Source organism: Protopterus annectens, chromosome 16.part0, assembly GCF_019279795.1.
Source record: "Protopterus annectens isolate FY-2018-M chromosome 16.part0, PAN1.0, whole genome shotgun sequence".
Taxonomy (NCBI): Eukaryota; Metazoa; Chordata; order Ceratodontiformes; family Protopteridae; genus Protopterus; species Protopterus annectens.
The window spans coordinates 202,348,574-202,367,201 of record NC_056750.1 but is presented as its reverse complement, the minus strand read 5'-3'; the positions used below and the strand labels follow the sequence as shown (position 1 = coordinate 202,367,201).

General features: G+C 40.7%; 1 protein-coding gene across 3 annotated transcripts in view; it reads right to left on the bottom strand.

The window, feature by feature from the left end:
* Positions 1 to 302: 302 nt before the first annotated feature.
* LOC122790982 overlaps positions 303 to 18,628 on the bottom strand; it is a 477,132-nt gene continuing 458,806 nt past the window's right edge. For all 3 annotated transcript variants that reach the window (XM_044058704.1, XM_044058705.1, XM_044058706.1), the window contains one exon: positions 303 to 1,029. In XM_044058704.1, coding sequence (XP_043914639.1) covers positions 838 to 1,029 — 192 coding nt within the window. In that variant the 3' untranslated portion in view covers positions 303 to 837. The remainder of the gene's footprint in view (positions 1,030 to 18,628) is intronic.

The window sequence follows — 18,628 nt, the reverse complement described above, 5'->3', positions numbered from 1 at the left end:
GGGTAGGGGGCAATTTAGATGAGGTACTTGTCTTCCTGTTATGGAATGTGTAAACAAATGTAATACTTTATCTTCAGGAAGTGGTTTAAGTCAACTAGTGATGACAGCATCACACAGCTGACATGACACAGCTGTGGGGAAGGCAGAGTTTATGGACTGGCTGGGGGGGGGGCTCGATTAATGCAGCATAAGGGCATAAGGCAGGCTCAGTCTGACATGTAATGTATATATTACACAGATTACCATGCTTTTATCAGCTAACAAATTCTACATATGCCTTCTCACCCCTGACATTTTTGGTATTTCGTGAAAGTTAAAATTTATTTCAGAAGCATATTGCTGTTACAGTAGTACACACATTCAATACAATTCATGACAGCTGCTAATTACGTCATATCTTCAGTGCATATTACAGATGCAATATGATTTATGTATCACCTCTCCAGTATAGAACCAGTCATGCATATATTGTAATCCTTACATATGCAGTGCTATTGAGTACAGTAACAAAAAAATAATACCAAATGGTGAAACATGCCAATCTTATTTACCTTTTCATTGAAATTCTTACAACAAAAATGCAGCAACTGAATGCAAGACACTGCTGACAGAAGAAACAAATGACAAACAGAGGAAAGGCCACTTGTAATCAACATATTGCTTACAATTTTGTATTTGAAAATCAAAGGCACACTGTAGCATCTGTGTGACAAGAACCCCACTGTCAATTTATATCATATATATATATATATATATATATATATATATATATATATATATATATATATTGGAACACCCTCATAAATCTTGAAGCACGCTGCAGTCTTGAGTCCACTGTCACAGGATGTACATCATTAATACAACTCCGATAGGAATAAGGAAGAGTGCAAAAAGCAGAGGAATGGTGCTGAACTTCAGTAAGGTGAATGGGTAGCTCTTTTCTATATCCTGCAGTTTCTTACACGGTTGTTTTGCAGCTGCTTTTTTATAGCCTTTCAGCAACAGTGGACGCATCTGAGAAATGCTTTCCTAAAGAAACAAAATAAACAAATATATCATTATCATTTTTGTAAAACAAAGATGCTCATTAGCTTTAATAAAACATGCCGATTAGCTTGTAAAATAATTTGTTGTTGTGTCTTTCGGCTTTTGCCGGTTAGGGGTCGCCACAGCAGAACTCCGGTCCGCTAATGATTGGCAGTAGATTTTTACGTGCCGAGTTGCCAGCTCTGACGCTCAACCTTCAACGAAGGTACGCCCATTCATGCATGTCTACACACAGAAGACGCTCTAGCTGAGAATCGAAAAGGACAACGTTGTACTGTGAGGCGACAACGCTACCGCAGCACCACCACTGCAGTCTTGTAAAATAATTTGTAATGTTTATTATTCGTATTCACACTTGATATGCTGCATTTCTTTGAAGACAAAAAATGACAATGAGCTTGTTTGTTTTGTAGTTTAAATGCATTTTGCATTGCATCTCTCCTTCACTGCTATCTTTACCTCTTATCCTTTCTCAACGTGCCTCATACCTGTGATACCTGTGTGCATTTCCTTTCCAGCACCTTTTTCATGGGTTCAAAATCCTCTTTGTGAAAAATTACTTTTGCAGACTGAGAGATCACTTGGTTCCTACAATCTGCTGCCTGTGTCCCTTCTCCCTTTCTACCCTTCCTGTTGAAGATGACCCCTAAATGTCTCCCTGATATGATGTTGTGCATCAATATCTTGTCTACAGGGAGCACCTTTATTCTCTGATCATGTAATTTCTTCTCTGTTCTGTTCATTATTCTAGGCACTTTCCTCTAGATTCCTTCCTGTATCCCATGGTCTTTTTATTGTATGGCCTGCAGTGCAGCTAGCAGCACTTAGTGGTGCCTGAACAGCAGAGGGGCAGTAACTGTCTGAGAATACACCCTACTTTTCTATTCTATTTGTGGCTATCACTGTCCTCTCATTCTATCTGTGCAGGTACAGCTGAGGGTGTGATCTATACCCCACATTCTTCTCCTGCTCTGATACCACGAGTTCTACTTACCCCAATACGTACGTCATGCCAGAATTGTTGAGGATCAAGTGTAGTACTTTGCATTTGCCTGAACTCTACCTTTCTACCCATTTAGTCAGCCTTCCAAAATCACTTTCTAGACTTCACCCCCATCCTTCACTGTTACCCCTAACTTAATTCTATCAACAAAGAAACTGTTCCTGTTCTCCTTTTCCTCAAGTATGCTTGCTTGAAACAAACACTGAAGAGCATCTCACTATTACAGGCCCAAATCTCTTAGACCTTGTCTTAACTAGCTCCCTTACTCAATGTTCAGTCCCACAGGTCTTCCTTTCCCTAGTAAAATAAAACCACTTAGCCATCACTTTCTCCCTTAAGACCAGCCGATCTAGTCCCAGTAATCCATCAACATTTGGGAACTTCGGCAAAACCAACTTACTAGATTTTAATGAGCTTTTCGAAAAACATAAATGGCCCAATGACCCTGACTTTCTGAACACAGATACCCCAGCCCTAACGAAGGAATTTTATGAGTTATTAAATCACTGTATCATAAACAAAAATAAATACATTAAATGTCAAATCAATCTAGTGGAATAATAGAATCAACAAATTAAAAAAAAAAAAAAAACAAGAAGCATAAGCTCCTAACCTTATATGCATCTTGTCTCCTCCCAGATCATAAAACACAACTTAACCAAAAAATCCTATGAGAAGAATCATGGTTATCTAGCCACCAACTTTAAATGCAACAATAAAGCCCTTTTCAGCTATAAAAATAAATGGCACAATAATATAGATTTGGGTGATCAACAACCTTAAAAGTGACGATCAATGGCTGCTCTGGTTCACTGCATAAATTAGATTATCTTACTCAACAGCTGCAGTACTTCACAGTTAAGATTATGATAATCAGAAAACTGGAGAATCTGCCCAACATGGGGTATATAAGTGGATGTCCGGAAAACAGCATGTGTGGTTAACAGTGATGTTTTTCACACTGAGTCATCTTGGGGCTTGAGTATCAAAGGAAAATAGGCTGAATCGATTTTAAAAAAAGTCTGGAATAATGACATTCAATAGAATGCACTTCAGCTATTAAAATTTGATGCAGGAGAACCTTTAAAACAGAGAACTTGTTTGAATATGGAAGAGCTCTGCATTCAGATACTTTATTCGTCATCTTTGCAGTTACAACATGTTGACACCAAGAATAAAAGTGCTATCAATCATACAGCTCGACAATTAGCGCCTGCTAACAAGGTGGAGATGAATTAAGCCAAAGCCTGTACGTACCAGTACCGTTCAGTGTAAGACATGAGTGGAGTTTTGTCATCGATGGAGTTCCCGTTTTATCATGCAGAAGTGAATGCTGGCAGAATAGAGGCTTAGTCTACAACTTCTAACTGTTGGTTTCTTTCTGGCTAAATAAGGGCATTTGTACGCTGACAACAATGGGGAATTTTCTCTTTTGGTTGTGTGGAAGGGAATGCTGTCGACAATTGGGGATATTACCAGCCAACCAAAGAATATTTTTCCTTCCAAGGTACTCTAATTATTTGCAGTGTGAAAGAAACGGATGCTGTCGCTAATTGGGGATGCCAAATATTTACAACAGAAACAGACTGTAATGTGTGTTTTTTTCTACACGGTCCGGATTGAAGAACTTAATTATTACGGACATTATTGAACTGTTCTAGTTTCCTCAATTAGGCTGTTTACATGTTTGTGTCACTTATTGTTATGTATATTTTGGGTCAAAATTAAGTATGTGGTGCTATTGTATTTTTTTATTAATATTCTTTTTTTTTTACCATTGTGTTCCTTTGAATCCAATATGGTGCAAAAACTGGTCACCATTTTGTTTTGGTTTCTTAGCTATACTGACAGTCAGCTTTATTTTGACTCATTTATTTCAGCACTTTCTGCCACTGCCTCATTTTGTACCAAAAATAACTTCTTGGACTGTAGTGTTGTAGCTTTATTTGAAGTTGTGGTAAAATTGTAAATTACTGCAAGATCTGAGCATCTGCTGATAACAAGGGAATGGAAAAAGTACTTTCTGAGTTGCATATGTAGTAGTAACTGTCAAGCTTAACTCTCAGGGTCGTAATTATTCAAATGTACTTTTCGAACTGTTATTTCCTCATTAACATTTTCTCCCTGTGAGGAATTGCAGCCTTTAAGCAGTAGCTGTTATATATTGACTGTTTTTCACTACCTGTACATCTCTGCTGGGACTTCTGTACTGGCGTAGACTGATCCCTCCTCCTGTAAACACTCACTCTCTATTCCTACATCCACCCCTGATAACTAACACTACACCGAATACCATTCCAAATAATCCCTCCTCACAGGCACACCCCCTCCCTAAGTTTCAGACCATACCATTTCAGTTATGACATACTCACCTTACCCCCACACATACTATACTCCATTACAACTACTGTCCATACTCATATGCCTCTCCACAATGACCTTTATTACCTCATATCTATATTCACCCATCAAACGTAATGACCCAAAGTCCCCCACTCTACCCCTCTACACTCCACTCCTCTGTAAACCAGCAATCACAGCCCCATTTAGTCATAGCCAAAACAGCTTTCAAATCATCTCCCCTATCCACTATGCTCCACACTGCAAAAAACAGCCATGCCTCCAATTCCACAACCTAATGATGTCATACCTAAGAACAATTACTACCATAGCAGCCCAGCTACTACTTGGAGGAGATATTCACCCCAACCCAGGATCAATAACAAACATAAACAATAGACCGAGCTCCCAACCACCACTTAAACAAAAACTCAATGACCTACTAATACTTAATTTAAACATTTGCAGTATTATGAACAAAATAGAAGATCTGCACTCAGCCATGACCCATATGACCCAGACATACTGCTAATAACTGAGACATGGCTTAGACCACATATCAAGGGCAACTCCATAACCCCTCCCGGATACAACATCTTAAGAGTAGAAAGACTACGCAAAAAAGGTGGAGGTATAGCCATAGTTTATAAAATCAACTTAAAACTCCAACTTCTCCAACAGGCACCTCCCAACCCCAAAAACGCTGAAATCATATGCGCCAAACTCCTCATAATCCAGCACAAGCACCTAAATATAATAGGAATCTATATACCCCCAGGAGACAACCTAACCACATTAGAGTCAATACTACACTGGGCCTCCCACACCCTCTTCCAAGAAACCATAGTCCTAGGCGATGTTAATATCGACTGGAACTCAATCAACTCTCCAACACCCACCAACCACATAAACCTATATACTTTTACCCAACTCATTCAATCACCAACATGCATAAGTCCTCAAAAAGAGAATCCATACTAGACTGGGTTCTCTCAAACCAGCCCAACACTGCCCTTCAATGTGGAACACTTCTTAACTCTTTAAGTGACCGCAATCCCACTTTCATCCTCAGGCATAAACTAAAATCAATTAACTCCCTCTCCCTTCTACAAACCCATTACCACAAAAACTTCCCCACAGACCACTTCAGAGAAGCCTTAGAATCCTGCAACTGGTCTCCCATCAAAATTCTCCCACTTGACTATGCCGTAGAATACTTCAACTCCACATTCCTAGGCATTTTCAATCGTCTAGCCCCAATCAAAACAATTAGAATATGCAGCAACCCTGCCCCATGGCTACAAAGCACAACTAGGGCCTTACTAAAAGATAGGGATAAGGCTTTGAAAATCTGGCGCCAACACAAAACATTCATAACTAGGTAATTATACATTGAACTCAGAAACAAGGCTAAGAAACAAGTTAAGATTGACAAACAAAATTACTACATTTACCTACAAAGAAAATTTAGTAACAACCCACAAAAATTCTGGGCCACAGTTAACAACATCCTCCAACCCGGTAAATCAACAACTCCATCTCCCAATTTAGTAGGGTCAAATACACATATAGCCTCCACTTTCAACGACTACTTTACTACTTCTGTTCTTAAACTAATAAACAATACTAACCCTGACAATCTCCTCCAACTTCCCACGCAACAGTCAAGTCTACTCCCTTCTCACTTAAACTAGTACCAATATATAGTATCCAAAAACTCTTAGCAAAACTCAAACCTACCACCCTTGCTGCCGACAATCTCCCAGCCAAATACCTCCAAATAGCATCTGCAGCCATAGCCTACCCGATCACACTACTAATAAATAGATCTATCACTGAACACACTGTTCCAACCTTATGGAAAACCTCCTACATCATTCCCCACAAATGAGGTTCATCCACTGACCTCTCCAATTATCGACCCATTGCTGTCCTTTCATCACTATCCAAAATCCTAGAAAGATGTATTCACCATCAACTCCTCAACCACCTTCTCTCTAACAACCTACTATCCAACTCCCAACATGGCTTCCGTCCATTCCACAGCACCACCACCACTCTAATTAACTTCACCAACATAATAAACACTTATAGAAACTGGAGTAATCTTGTCTTGGCCACGACTTATCCAAAGCCTTCGATACAGTTTCCCACAATAAACTCTTAATCTGCCTCACCAATCTCAGCCTTGACAGCTCCTCCATACAGTGGTTTAAAAGCTATCTGGAAAATCGCCATCAATCTGTCAAATGGACTAACTGCCTATCCCCCCCATTACCAGTCACAGTTCGTGTACCCCAAGGCTACATCCTAGGCCCCCACCTGTTCAACATCTTTACAAATCAACTCCACTCCGCAACTACAGGTGCCAAATTTGTAATACGCCGACAATACAACCCTAATCTGCTCCACATCCAACATTAAACTTTTACAACAAAAAACCCAACAATCCTTCACTGACACAGAATATTGGCTCAATAATTCCCAACTAATATTAAACCCAAAGAAAACACAGCTTATGCTGTTCCACCCTACCAAAACACAGGATGTTACCTTCTCCATTTCCTCAGGTAATAGGACTCTCATCACCCCAGTACCAGAGGCTAAGTTACTTGGATTCACCATTGACCAACAACTAAAGTACAACAAACACATATCCCTCACTGTCGCCAAAGTTGACAGAAAGCTAGGAACCCTATATCGCTGAAAATGATACCTAACATCAGAAGCTAGAATCACCATAGCCAGAACCCACCTGCTAGTAACTATCTTATATGCATGTCCAGTACTAACAAACCTAAATAAAACTGACCTTAACAAACTCTCCACATGCTATAATAAAATCACCAGATCCGCTGCCAACACCAGATCATGGTCCCACTACTGCCAATCCCTGAACAAATTACACTGGTTAGAATTCCCTAATTTACTACAATACCACCAACTTAACCTGGCACACCAAATACTATACTATTCTGAAAAAAACCCTGCTCTGTCCAGCCTCATAACCTTCTACAACCCTAACAGGCAGTTACGATCTACCAACAAAGCCCTCCTAGGAAGTGTCCAATGTATAAATGGCTCGGGCAACTCTCTCTTCACCAATGAAGTTGCAAAAGACTGGCATATCCTTCCTCCTGACCTCAGACTTCAAACATGTACAACCACCTTCAAAACACAATTAAAATCATACCTACACACCAATCATTTATGTACCTGCAAAGGACCTTCCTAAACTCCCAGTGTGCTAATGGAGGGTATTTGCAGGAGGACCTCTCTGAACTCTCAATCTGCTAATGGAGGGTATTTGCAGGAGGACCTCTCTGTACTCCCATTCTGTTTATGGAGAGCCCACTCAAACATTCTACTGTATTTCACCCTCTCTTTTACATTTTGTAAATATTGTTTGCATGCTTATAGCATACTACAGTGCTACTTGACTATAGAGTAGTACACTTATTCTTGTATGTAATTCCTCTGTATTACTGTATTAACCTTTTATATTTGTAACCTGTGTTATTGCTATATATATTGTTTATATTCTGTAAATTTTTTTTCTGGGGCTTTCACCCCAGGACTCTGCTGAAAACGGACACCAGCTGTCCAGTTGGATCATCCTGGTAAACAAATGTTAAATAAATAAACAATAAATAAATTTGTGTAAGAACGTATCATAATCTTAGATGTCCTTCTCTTCCATTTTGCAGTATTCATAACTGTAGGGAGGTCGATGGCCAGTATACCAAAGTCTTAGGATCAAGGGTACATGCAACATTGCATGTCAGAGCTATACACCAATGTCATCTATAAAGGTGACTTCTGCATGTACCCACTTCAGAAATGACTGCCGCACACAGTAGTACCCCTGGGAAGCAAAGAGAAAAAAGAAGCTTTTCAGACCCACATATGCCACCAGGCAAGAAGGTACCTTATAAAGGTATGTACCTGTTGTGCCCTGTTTGGATGGACAGAAGACAGGGAAATGCCACACAAGAAGGATAAACAAGGTAAGAGGGGGTAGGAGAGGGGACTGAACACTGCATCATGGAACAGAAGGACATCTAAGGTTATGGTAAGTTCTTACAGAACTAATCTAAGTCCTTCTATTCTCATGTTGCAGTATTCATAACAGTAGGGAGAGTACCAAAGCTTTAGGTATGAGACTGGGAGGTAGGTTGAGAGGCTGGGTCTATAAGACCCTGTAAAATTGACCTAGCAAACCAGGCTCTGGTTCTAGAAATCAAATCTCGTTTGTAATGCTTGGTAAAGGTATGAACTGAAGACCAGGTGGCTGCGTCCAGCATGGAAATGTGGTCAACACCCCTCTAAAAGCTGCTGAGGAGGCAGCTGCCCTAGTAGAATGAGCTCTCACACTGGCAGTTAAATCTTTTCCATGAAAGGAATAACAGGCAGAGATAGCTTTTGAAATCCATGATGATATAGTCTGCTTAGAGACTGCTTTCCCCAAGGCCCTTGGGTAAGAGAAGACAAACAGCTCGTCAGACTTTCTAATGGATTTGGTCTTGTCCAGGTAATACCCACATTGTTTATAAACATCTAAGGAATGCAAAGTTCCTTCAGAGGGGTTTTGAGGTTGAGGGGAGAAAACAGGAAGGTTAATGATGTGATTCACGGACAGCTCATAAACCACTTCAGGCATGAAGGAAGGATTAGTCCTGAGGGAGACCCTGTTCCTATGGAAGATAAGGTAAGGAGGGGTAGCCACAAGGGCTTGGATTTCTCAGACCCTCCTGGCGGATGTGAGGGCCACCAGCAGTACTGTTTTCCAAGTACATAGCTTAAGTGATGCTGAGTGAGCTGGTTCAGATGGAGGTAGTGTGAGTTTTGCTAGGACAAAATTAAGGTCCCATGAAGGAGAAATGGGTTTACAAGGGGGTCTGATATGGAGGACCCCTTTTAAGAAGGGTTTTACGTCTAATCTGGATGCCAAAGGAAGTATTAAGGGATGACAAGCAGAACTAGCTGGCAAGTGTACCTTTACAGAATTGTAGGTCAGTCCTGAATGTAGAAACTAACACAAGTAAGAAAGGACAATGGGTACAGGAATAAGAAAAGGGTCCTGTTTTTTCTTGAGACACCACCTGGAGAATCTTTTCCATTTTGATACATAATTTCTCCTAGTACTAGTTTCCTGGCCTCATGCAGGACATTGAGTATGTCCTCTGAATATAGGTGTCTGAAGTGGATCAGAACTCTATCAACCATAGGGTGAGTCTGAGGTTGAGCACCTTAGGGTGGATGAGGGATCCCCTGTCTTGCAAGAGTAGGTTGAATTGCTGGGGTAACCTGTGGTGATTGCCCTTGGCTAGTAGATGAAGTAGGGGAAACCAATGCTGTCTTGGCCAAATGGGGGTCACCAGCAGGATTTTTGGTTTGTCCATCTGGATCTCCAGAAGGACTTTTTGAATCAATGTGAAGGGGGGAAAAGCATAAAGATACATCCCCGCCCAAGAAAAAGAGGAGTCCACTTTACAAGCCTGTGGATGTGGGTCTCTGGTGCAAAACAGAGGCATCTGCCTGTTCTGGGAGGAAGCAAACAGATCTGCCTGAGGAATACCCCACTTGTGAATGAGACCCAAGAACACCTCCCTGTGAAGCAACCATTCATGAGAGGGTGCAGAGGTTCTGCTGAATGTGTCCGCCATCACATTCACTGCTGAAGGAAGGTACACTGCTTGCAGGTAAATGTGTAGTTTTGCTGCTAGGGACCAAATCTGAACTGTCAAGCTGCAAAGTGGGTAGTACCCCCCCCCCCCACTTGTTGATATACCAGAATACAGTCATATTGTCTGTGACTACTTTCAAGGTGCCTGGTAGGAGAAGTTGGTGGTATGTTTGTAATGCTAGGAGAAGGGCTCTCATCTCTTCGATATTGTTGTGGTCCCTTTGTTTGAGGGAGGACCACTCTCCCTGAACTTTGTTCTGGTTGTTGTGGTTTTACAAAACTGCTCCCCAACCCAGGTCCGAAGCATCTGTGTAGATGTGCTGCAAGGGTGGAGGGATCTGCAAGAGTATACTCTGATTGAGGTTGATAGAGTCAATCTGCCATTCCAGCTCTATTTTCAGGCATGGAAGAAGAGGGAGGGGAATATCCAGAGGGTGGAAATGTTGGATCCACCGACTCTTCAGGACCCATTGGAATTTTCTCATATACAGCCTTGCCAAGGGTAGCATGGGGATCAAGGATGCCATGTGGCCTAGGACTCTCAGGAATTCCGTGGCTGATATGGTTTGGAGAGAGAGAAGTGTTTGAAGGTAATGGGTGAGGGCTTATGACCGGGGAATGAAGGCTGCCATCTTGTCGGTTCTTATCCTGCATCCTAAGAAGACCAGGTCTTGGGTAGGTGTCAGGTGAGACTTTTGCTGGTTCACAATGAACCCTAGGTCTGCCAAGGTTTTGCACACCATGTGTAGGTGATGGTAAAGGGAGTGGCAGTCCTGGTGAAGGATTAACAGGTCATCTAGGTATGGATATATTTGTATGCCCTGCAATCTGCAATGGATGATAACTGGAGCTACTTACTTTGTGAATACTCTGGGAGCTGTAGAGAGCCCAAATGGCAATGCAGAGAATTGAAAATGTAAGGAACCCACTGAGAAATTAGGAATTTCCTGTAGCTGGGGTGAATGGGGATATGAAGGTAGGCATCTCTCAGATCCAGGGATACCATGAAAGGTTGGTGGGGATGAGGGGTAAGAGATGATGCAAGGTGAGCATTTTGAAGATAGGCACCTTGAGAAAAAGATTCAGGACAGACAAATACACAATTGATCTCCAAGGGCCATCTTTTCTTGGGACCAAAATATCCTGGAGTAAAACCCCTTGTTTGTCTGGTCTGGGGTACTCTTTCTATTGTGCCCTGAGCTAGGAGCTGATCCAAAATTGGAAGTAAGAAATTAATCTGACTTGGAGGGGGTTGGGGTATCCGCTGGAAAGCAGGAATTGTCCACCAAGTCATAAAATAACCTTTTTGGATAACGGAGAAGACCCAAGCCTCTGAGGTGATCTTCAGTCAGGAGGGTAGGGAAAGTGTGAGATGGAGGAACAAGGGGGGTGGAAGTGGGTAACAGATATGAGTCACAGTGGAGGGGCTCTGTCAGGGTCAGGCTGCCTCTGAAAGGAAGTAGGGGTTGAAGAGGAGGATGGTCTAGGAGTGGAATGTTTCCAAGGTTGTCTCCATCCTTTAGCCTGTGGGGCAGTAGACTGAGAACACTGCCTCCTACAAAACCTGGTCCTTTGAGGATAGTTCCTATGGCATCTAGGAATAGATGAGACTAGCAAATGTTTTAAATTTTGTAGCCCTTTTCTTGTAGAGATTTTAGGAGCTCTGCAGAAGCAGTACCAAAAAGGGCCTTATTATCAAATGGCACATCCTGCAATTTGGTTTGTACAGCCATGGGAAGGGGCTGGAGCCTCACCCAGAAGTATCTTCTCAGGAGAGAACCTGAGGCTGCAGATTTGAAAAATGCTTCTACTACATCATAACTGCACTTGGAGTGCCTGGTCACCTGGGAGGCAGTATAAAGCAGGGCGGAGAGTTGTGACTTAGCAGGAGAGTCTGGCACATTTGGCATAAGTGCAGAGGCTTTGGACAGGGTACTAAAACAAATCTAACCATGTGTGTTTGATCATTTAGGGCTCTAATGGCTACTGTGGAAGAAGTACAAAGTTTCTTTCCTTGTCTATCCATAAATTTTCTGTCCTTATCTGTAGGAAACAGGTGGAAGGAAACTGTCTGGAGGATTTGTCTGCTGACACTGCTATGACTGCTGGGTCTGCAGCGGGGTTCTTGAACAAGAACTGTGTATCCTGAGGGACTTTATAAAACTCATCTTAACGTTTGGAAGCTGGGGGATGAGAATCAGGGGCCTGAGATGCAGCCAGAAAGGCATCATGAAAATCTGGGAATAGAGGAGGAACTGCAGATGAGGAAGGCTGACCCATCTGCAGTAGTTCAAAATACCTCTTTTTAGTTTCAGAAACATCTGAGGCCTGCCATTTGAAATGCTCTCTCATATGAGAAATGGTGTCACCAAAGGAGAATTCTTCCCCTGGAGATTCAGGAATAATAGTGTCCTTCTCCTCAAGAGTAAAATAGTCATTGAGAGATTCAATTTGAGAACAATAAGTAAGTGATTCACTCGAAGAGAAGAGCTCTTCCTCTGATTCCTCTAAGGCCTGCACAGGTGTAGGGGCTGGTTGGGGCACCTGAGACTGAAGGGCCTGGAAGGCCATGAACAGATTCTGAGAAAAGACTTCCCATCCAGGAGCTGGTTCTGTTTCTCAGTGTTTTCATTTTTGCTTCCTCTTAACAAGAATAGAAGAATGAGTTGGTTTTGGAGCCAATGCTTGGGTGGATGAAAATGTGGGAGTAGGCCCCTCCAATGCCATGAGCTGTGGCTCCCCCTCTCCATCAGCAGCTGACAGCTGATTAACCTCAGTGGACGTACTTTGTGTTTCCACCGAACCGGCTTCCACCATGGTCCTCGGTTCCAGCAGTGAAACCGACATCCGATGAGACCCTGGACTAGCATCAGCCTTGACAGTCTCACCGGACTCCTGAGGTACAGCATGAGCATCAGGCCTAACTTTTTTGGCCTTCCTCTGAGGTGGCCCCTTGGAGGTACCTACCCCACCCTCCATACTTAATGCCAAATGTCAGAGTCTCTGGTTTTCTAAGTAAAGTTTTAAGGCAGCCAAGATGCTGTGCAGCATTTCTGGCATGAAAGACTTGCAGATGTCACAAGACGTATGGTGATGGCCTTCACCTAAACAAAACAAACATTGATCATGCATGTCCTTATATGGAATTTGTCTTCCACAAGCACACTACCCCTTCCTAGCTGACATGTACGTTTGAAAAGCTAGAAGAAAGATAAAGAAAAAGCCCAAAAGGGTACTTATCTGTATTGGACAGCCGAAACAAACAAGCAAACCGATTCCCCTATCTGGCGATCAGAGGTCCATAGATCACTGTGGCAGAAAAGTTCTGAAGTGGGTATGTGCAGACGTCACCTAGCTGACATTGGTTTATGGCTCTGACATGCAACACTGCACGTACCCTTGATCCTAAGACTTTGGTATACTGGCATGGTTCTGGCATGAAAGACTTGCAGATGTCACAAGACGTATGGTGATGGCCTTCACCTAAACAAAACAAACATTGATCATGCATGTCCTTATTGGAATTTGTCTTCCACAAGCACACTACACCTTCCCCATACTGGCTGGATTTCTGGCGGTGCAGGCAGCGACCTCCCTACAGTTATGAATACTGCAACATGAGAAAAGAAGGACATCTTGACAGCCTCTGAACACACCGTAAATGCTATCCATGCCAGCCCAGAATTCATAGCTAATATTTTGTCAGATTGTTTCAACCCTAATTTCATATCACCTATTACACTCCTCATCCCCCATAACAGCTTAGACCAAGCCTCTTATGAGCAACATTGACTCATTCTGAATTTCCCTTTCCCAAAAATAAATATATAAATAAATAATACCTCCATGGGACCTGGCAACATACCCAGCTGCTTATTGGAAACCTTAAATTATCACTTAACTAAACTTCCCCTAAACGCTTCAATCCAAATCCCTCCATAGGCTACATACCTGAAGAATGGAGAAACTCCATACCTATTCCCCCAGTAAGAGCAGGTTCCCCATTGATTCAGGTAACTATATGCCCAAAAGTTTCACTAGCCTTATGTGCAAAGTAAAGGAACACATTATCTGCAGAATCTAGACCCCTCACAGTTTAGCTCTGTTAAGACTAGATTGTGCCTTCTTCATTGTGTTAGCTTCCTTGAAAAAGTCATTAAAGCCCTAGATTAAAGAATTCCCATCGACACTGTTTATCTGGAATTAGATAAACAGTTATCATTCACCACTCTGGCATCATAAATAATCTAACCCAGCTAAACTTCAACTCCTTTGTGCTTCGATAAGACTGCAAACTGAGTATCAAACAGAACACACTCCAACAAAATAAATGGTACAATCTCCAAAATGTAATTAACAGGATTGCCAGAGATTCTGTGTTAGGCCCTCTAATCTTTTGAATGTATTTTTCTGAAAAAAAAAAAATGAAAATTTTAATAACGTTTGGCTAACAAAATTTGCAGATGACTGCAAGCTAGGCATCATCCTAAAATAATCTGAGATTCACTAATACTCCAACAAGGCCTTGGCTGCCAAATAGTTGGTGTTCTAATCAGAGTCTCAATCTAAATGCCAATCAATATAGTGCAGTCACCTCGGGAAATCTAGTGCTTCTGCACAGTATCACATAAACTAAACTCACCTTAAGAATAACCCCATGATTTGGGATTTAAGAACGTATAAAGTCAATGAGCTATCTTTAAACTGGCATACCTCCTATATTTTCAGAAAAGTCCTCTCCCTCTCTTACTTCACCTACTGTGGGATTTTGTCCTAATCCTGTTACATCCTAGTCCCCCTTCATTCGACCTATCATATAATGCAATGCTCTCTCAACTAGAAAGCAATGCTTTCCTAACTAGGAAGATTCCAGCATTTTATAAACATAAAATACAAGGCTTAAATAAACTGCTCTTATCACCTTGTTTTCTGTGGTCTATGGACCACTCTTCAGGTAATTTGTGCCTAATCTACAGAGCAATGTCAAACCCTGCCACCTATGACCTCCCTTCCCTCTAAAAGAAGAGTTCCTCCATTAACACCTATTCCAAATATCAAGTTTTATCCCAAAATATAAACAAATGCTTAGTCAGGGATAAAGATATGATCCAGCACCCCCCTCTCTCTCTCTGTACTATGGGACAAGCTTCTTCTACATACCAATCAATGCAAAACAAACCACATCAACATTCAAACTTCAGTTAGATAAATTAATGGGATCCCATAAATTCACCCCTAGAGTTGGTGGCTTCATACTTTTAACTATGCCAACATAAACACTTCGACATCTCAAGTTGCTCTATTCCTTTTCTGCCCCCCCCCATTTTCTTCAGCTTCTCTCCATTCCCCTTCCCTCTAACATAATCCAAGCTAATAATATTCACTCTGTCTCTCCCAAATTCCCCTACCTCCTGCCATCATCTCCTGGACTAATAACTCACCTTCAGAGGTTCTTTTAAGGCTTTGCTACCTAATCCCATTATGGCTGTTGCATTAGTGGCTTAGTAAAAACCTGTGAACCTATGAAATCAGGAATGACACATGACATGCTCCATTAAGGCATTTCCCTTATTCCTGATATTGTCCTTCTCACCACAAACCCAATGTCATGCAACAATCCACTTTCTCCTTTTCAGTCCTATATCCAACCACTCAGATGTTCCTAGCATAGCAACTTCCTGTGTGGGAACAAATTCAAGGCCTTGTCAACTAGACTACATTTATCTACACTTACCTGTCTTTTGCAGTTAACAAGTCATACAAATGCAGAACGTCCAACAGCTCTTTCTAGACAAGAACCCATGCCTGTTGTCTCCTAGGAAAGTAGCCAGCCTTTTCCATAGGACGCTCTCCATGACTTTCCTTGCCACCACCCATAATATTAACAACTGTAGTTCCCCAAAGTTGTCATGCGTTCCCCCCAAGGGTACTGCACATACTGCCTTCCAGTCTTCAGGCATTTATACACTAGCTGGTAATATGTTGAATATCTCCACTAAGGTATTTGCCAGTAACCCTTCCCCTACGCAGTAGCATCATCGCTTAGAAAACCAATCACAGAGTCATAAAAATGCATAACGTCCAACAGCTCTTTCTAGCAGGTAAATATACAGAGAAACATTAATAACTGGCTGACAGTGAGTAGGCATATTCTTGATTTAATATTGGTTAATAAAAACCAAGATTAATTATTTGAGAAGAAAAAAATACAACTTTTCACCTGTATCAGTCTTTCAGTAGTGGGCTCACCTGCTCAAGACTCAGTGAAGATTACCTAGACGGGACTAGTCAATCAAATAGAACATTTACACATCCATGTTATAACTTCAGATAAGGTATACTGACACTGAAGTTAGCTGTAGTACAGAAGTAGATCCATACAGGGTGTCTCCCCCTTTGTGGGATGAAAGAAAGGCAACCCCTCCCCCATTGAAAATAAATACATCAAAGATTATATTCAGTTGGCTGGACTCTACATAATTTTTGTCTGTAAATTAATTCTCAACAGAAGAACCACATCCCTATAACTCTGATAAGGGAAGTGCTGCTAATAAGCATCATAAATATCACTGCAAGCTTTTTTTACTTCATAATTTTTTGGCCTGTAAAATATAGTGCAGGGGGGCGGAGCCTAAATGGCCAACTGCGAGCAGTGAATTTTGAGAGCTTCATATACTAGTATAATAATATAGGAAAATGTTATTATTTTCAAGTTTAAAACTTCAGAAATCTATAGATAAACTACTAAACTACATAAATATCAATTTTGGTAGAGATATACAAATGTTTTCCTGTCGAGTAACTTGGAGATATATTGAGTTACTGAATATGAACAACTCAAGGAATTGTCATCCAGATGCTGCTTTGAAAAAAGAACTGCACTTGATGACATCTACCTTACAGGAACTACCTTTGAAGATGGATGGCTTTAAAAATGACTTAGAAAACCTCAAATTAAACTCTCAAAAAACAGATGGATACTCTTAAGGAACTATTACAGCAACACCATACAAAATAACAAATACAGGGACTTCTCTAAATGACATTGAAGGGAGACTCAAAGAGGAATAATTCCAAAAAGAATTTCTGCTTAAACAGAATATATGGCTGCTTAACAAAATAGATGACTTAGAAAACAGGGAAAGGAGAAACAACATAAGGATCTTTGGTCTGCATGAAAACACTGAAGGAGAAGACATTATTTAATTCTTAACAACCTGGATTCCTGAATTTTTAGACTTGAAAGAGAGACTTTCATTTGGAATTGAAAGGGCACATAAAGCACTGAGGAAACCTGCTTCTAACTCAACAAATACTCCACCTAGATCCATAGTTATACAATTTCTTTCATTTCTGGACAAGGTACTAATATTAAAATCTGCTTGGAGAAAAACGCCCTTACAATATATTCAAAGCCTGATAAGGTTTGACAATAATTATTCTTCCAGAATACTAGAACAAAGGAAAAAAGTTTGGCCAATTATAAAACTGTTAAAACAAAACAACATTAAAGCACAGCTGGCCTTTCCAGCCAAGATAAAAATATTTTTTGCCAATGAGGTGAGAACCTTTAATGACTTAAGAGAAGCTATTATATTCATCAAAAACAACAACATAATGTCTATCCGAGAAGAAATGGAATGGATGGCCCCTACTCTTAAAAGAATAAAAGAAACAAATCCTTGGACTGATGCTGATATGGTACATCACTTGTCATATAGTTTTATTTAAAAAAAGGAGGGATTCTTAAACAACTGAGAAACGGTAATGATTTATTCAGAATGTTCAGAGTCCAATAATTCTTCACAAACATAGGTAGGTAGGTCAAGATGGGTTACTATTTACATTATATATAAGCCAAACAAAGCAACATATAATACAAACATAGAAGTTTCTATTCCCCTACTTGAATTCAATGAATACTTATCTTGTTCACTTTTCATTGATTTTACTTATAATAATTTAAGTAATTAATTAAATAATTCAACAAGGTACCATTCATCAGAGTTCAGACTCAAATGTAACAAATTAACATAATATATAATAGCAGTAACAGTAGAGTGTTTTGAAAAAAAATGCTGTCATGGAGACTAATGCCTTCTTCAATTAAAGTATGATTTAGAAATGTCATGTATATCCTGGTTAAATAGCAGTAGCAAGCTCTTACTAGAAATGTCATCATTTTTATGTCTAAATATAGTTAATATCAATTATGGCAGGTATTACAGCTACAAGTGCTGTTTGATCAATCCTGATATGGTGTGCATGGATGCAGCTGTGTCAAGCATCTAGTACAAATGCCATTATTATTCTGTCTAAACATAGTTAATATCAATTATGGCAGGTATCTTAGCTTTGAGTGCTGTTTGATCAATCCTGACATGGTGTGCGTGGATGCAGCCATGTCTGGCAGCTAGTACAAATGTCATTATTATTCTGTATAAACATAATTAATATCAATTATGGCAGGTATCATAGCTTCGAGTGCGGTTTGATTAAGCCTGACATGGTGTATGTGGATGCAGCTGCGTCTAGCAGCTGATATATGTTGC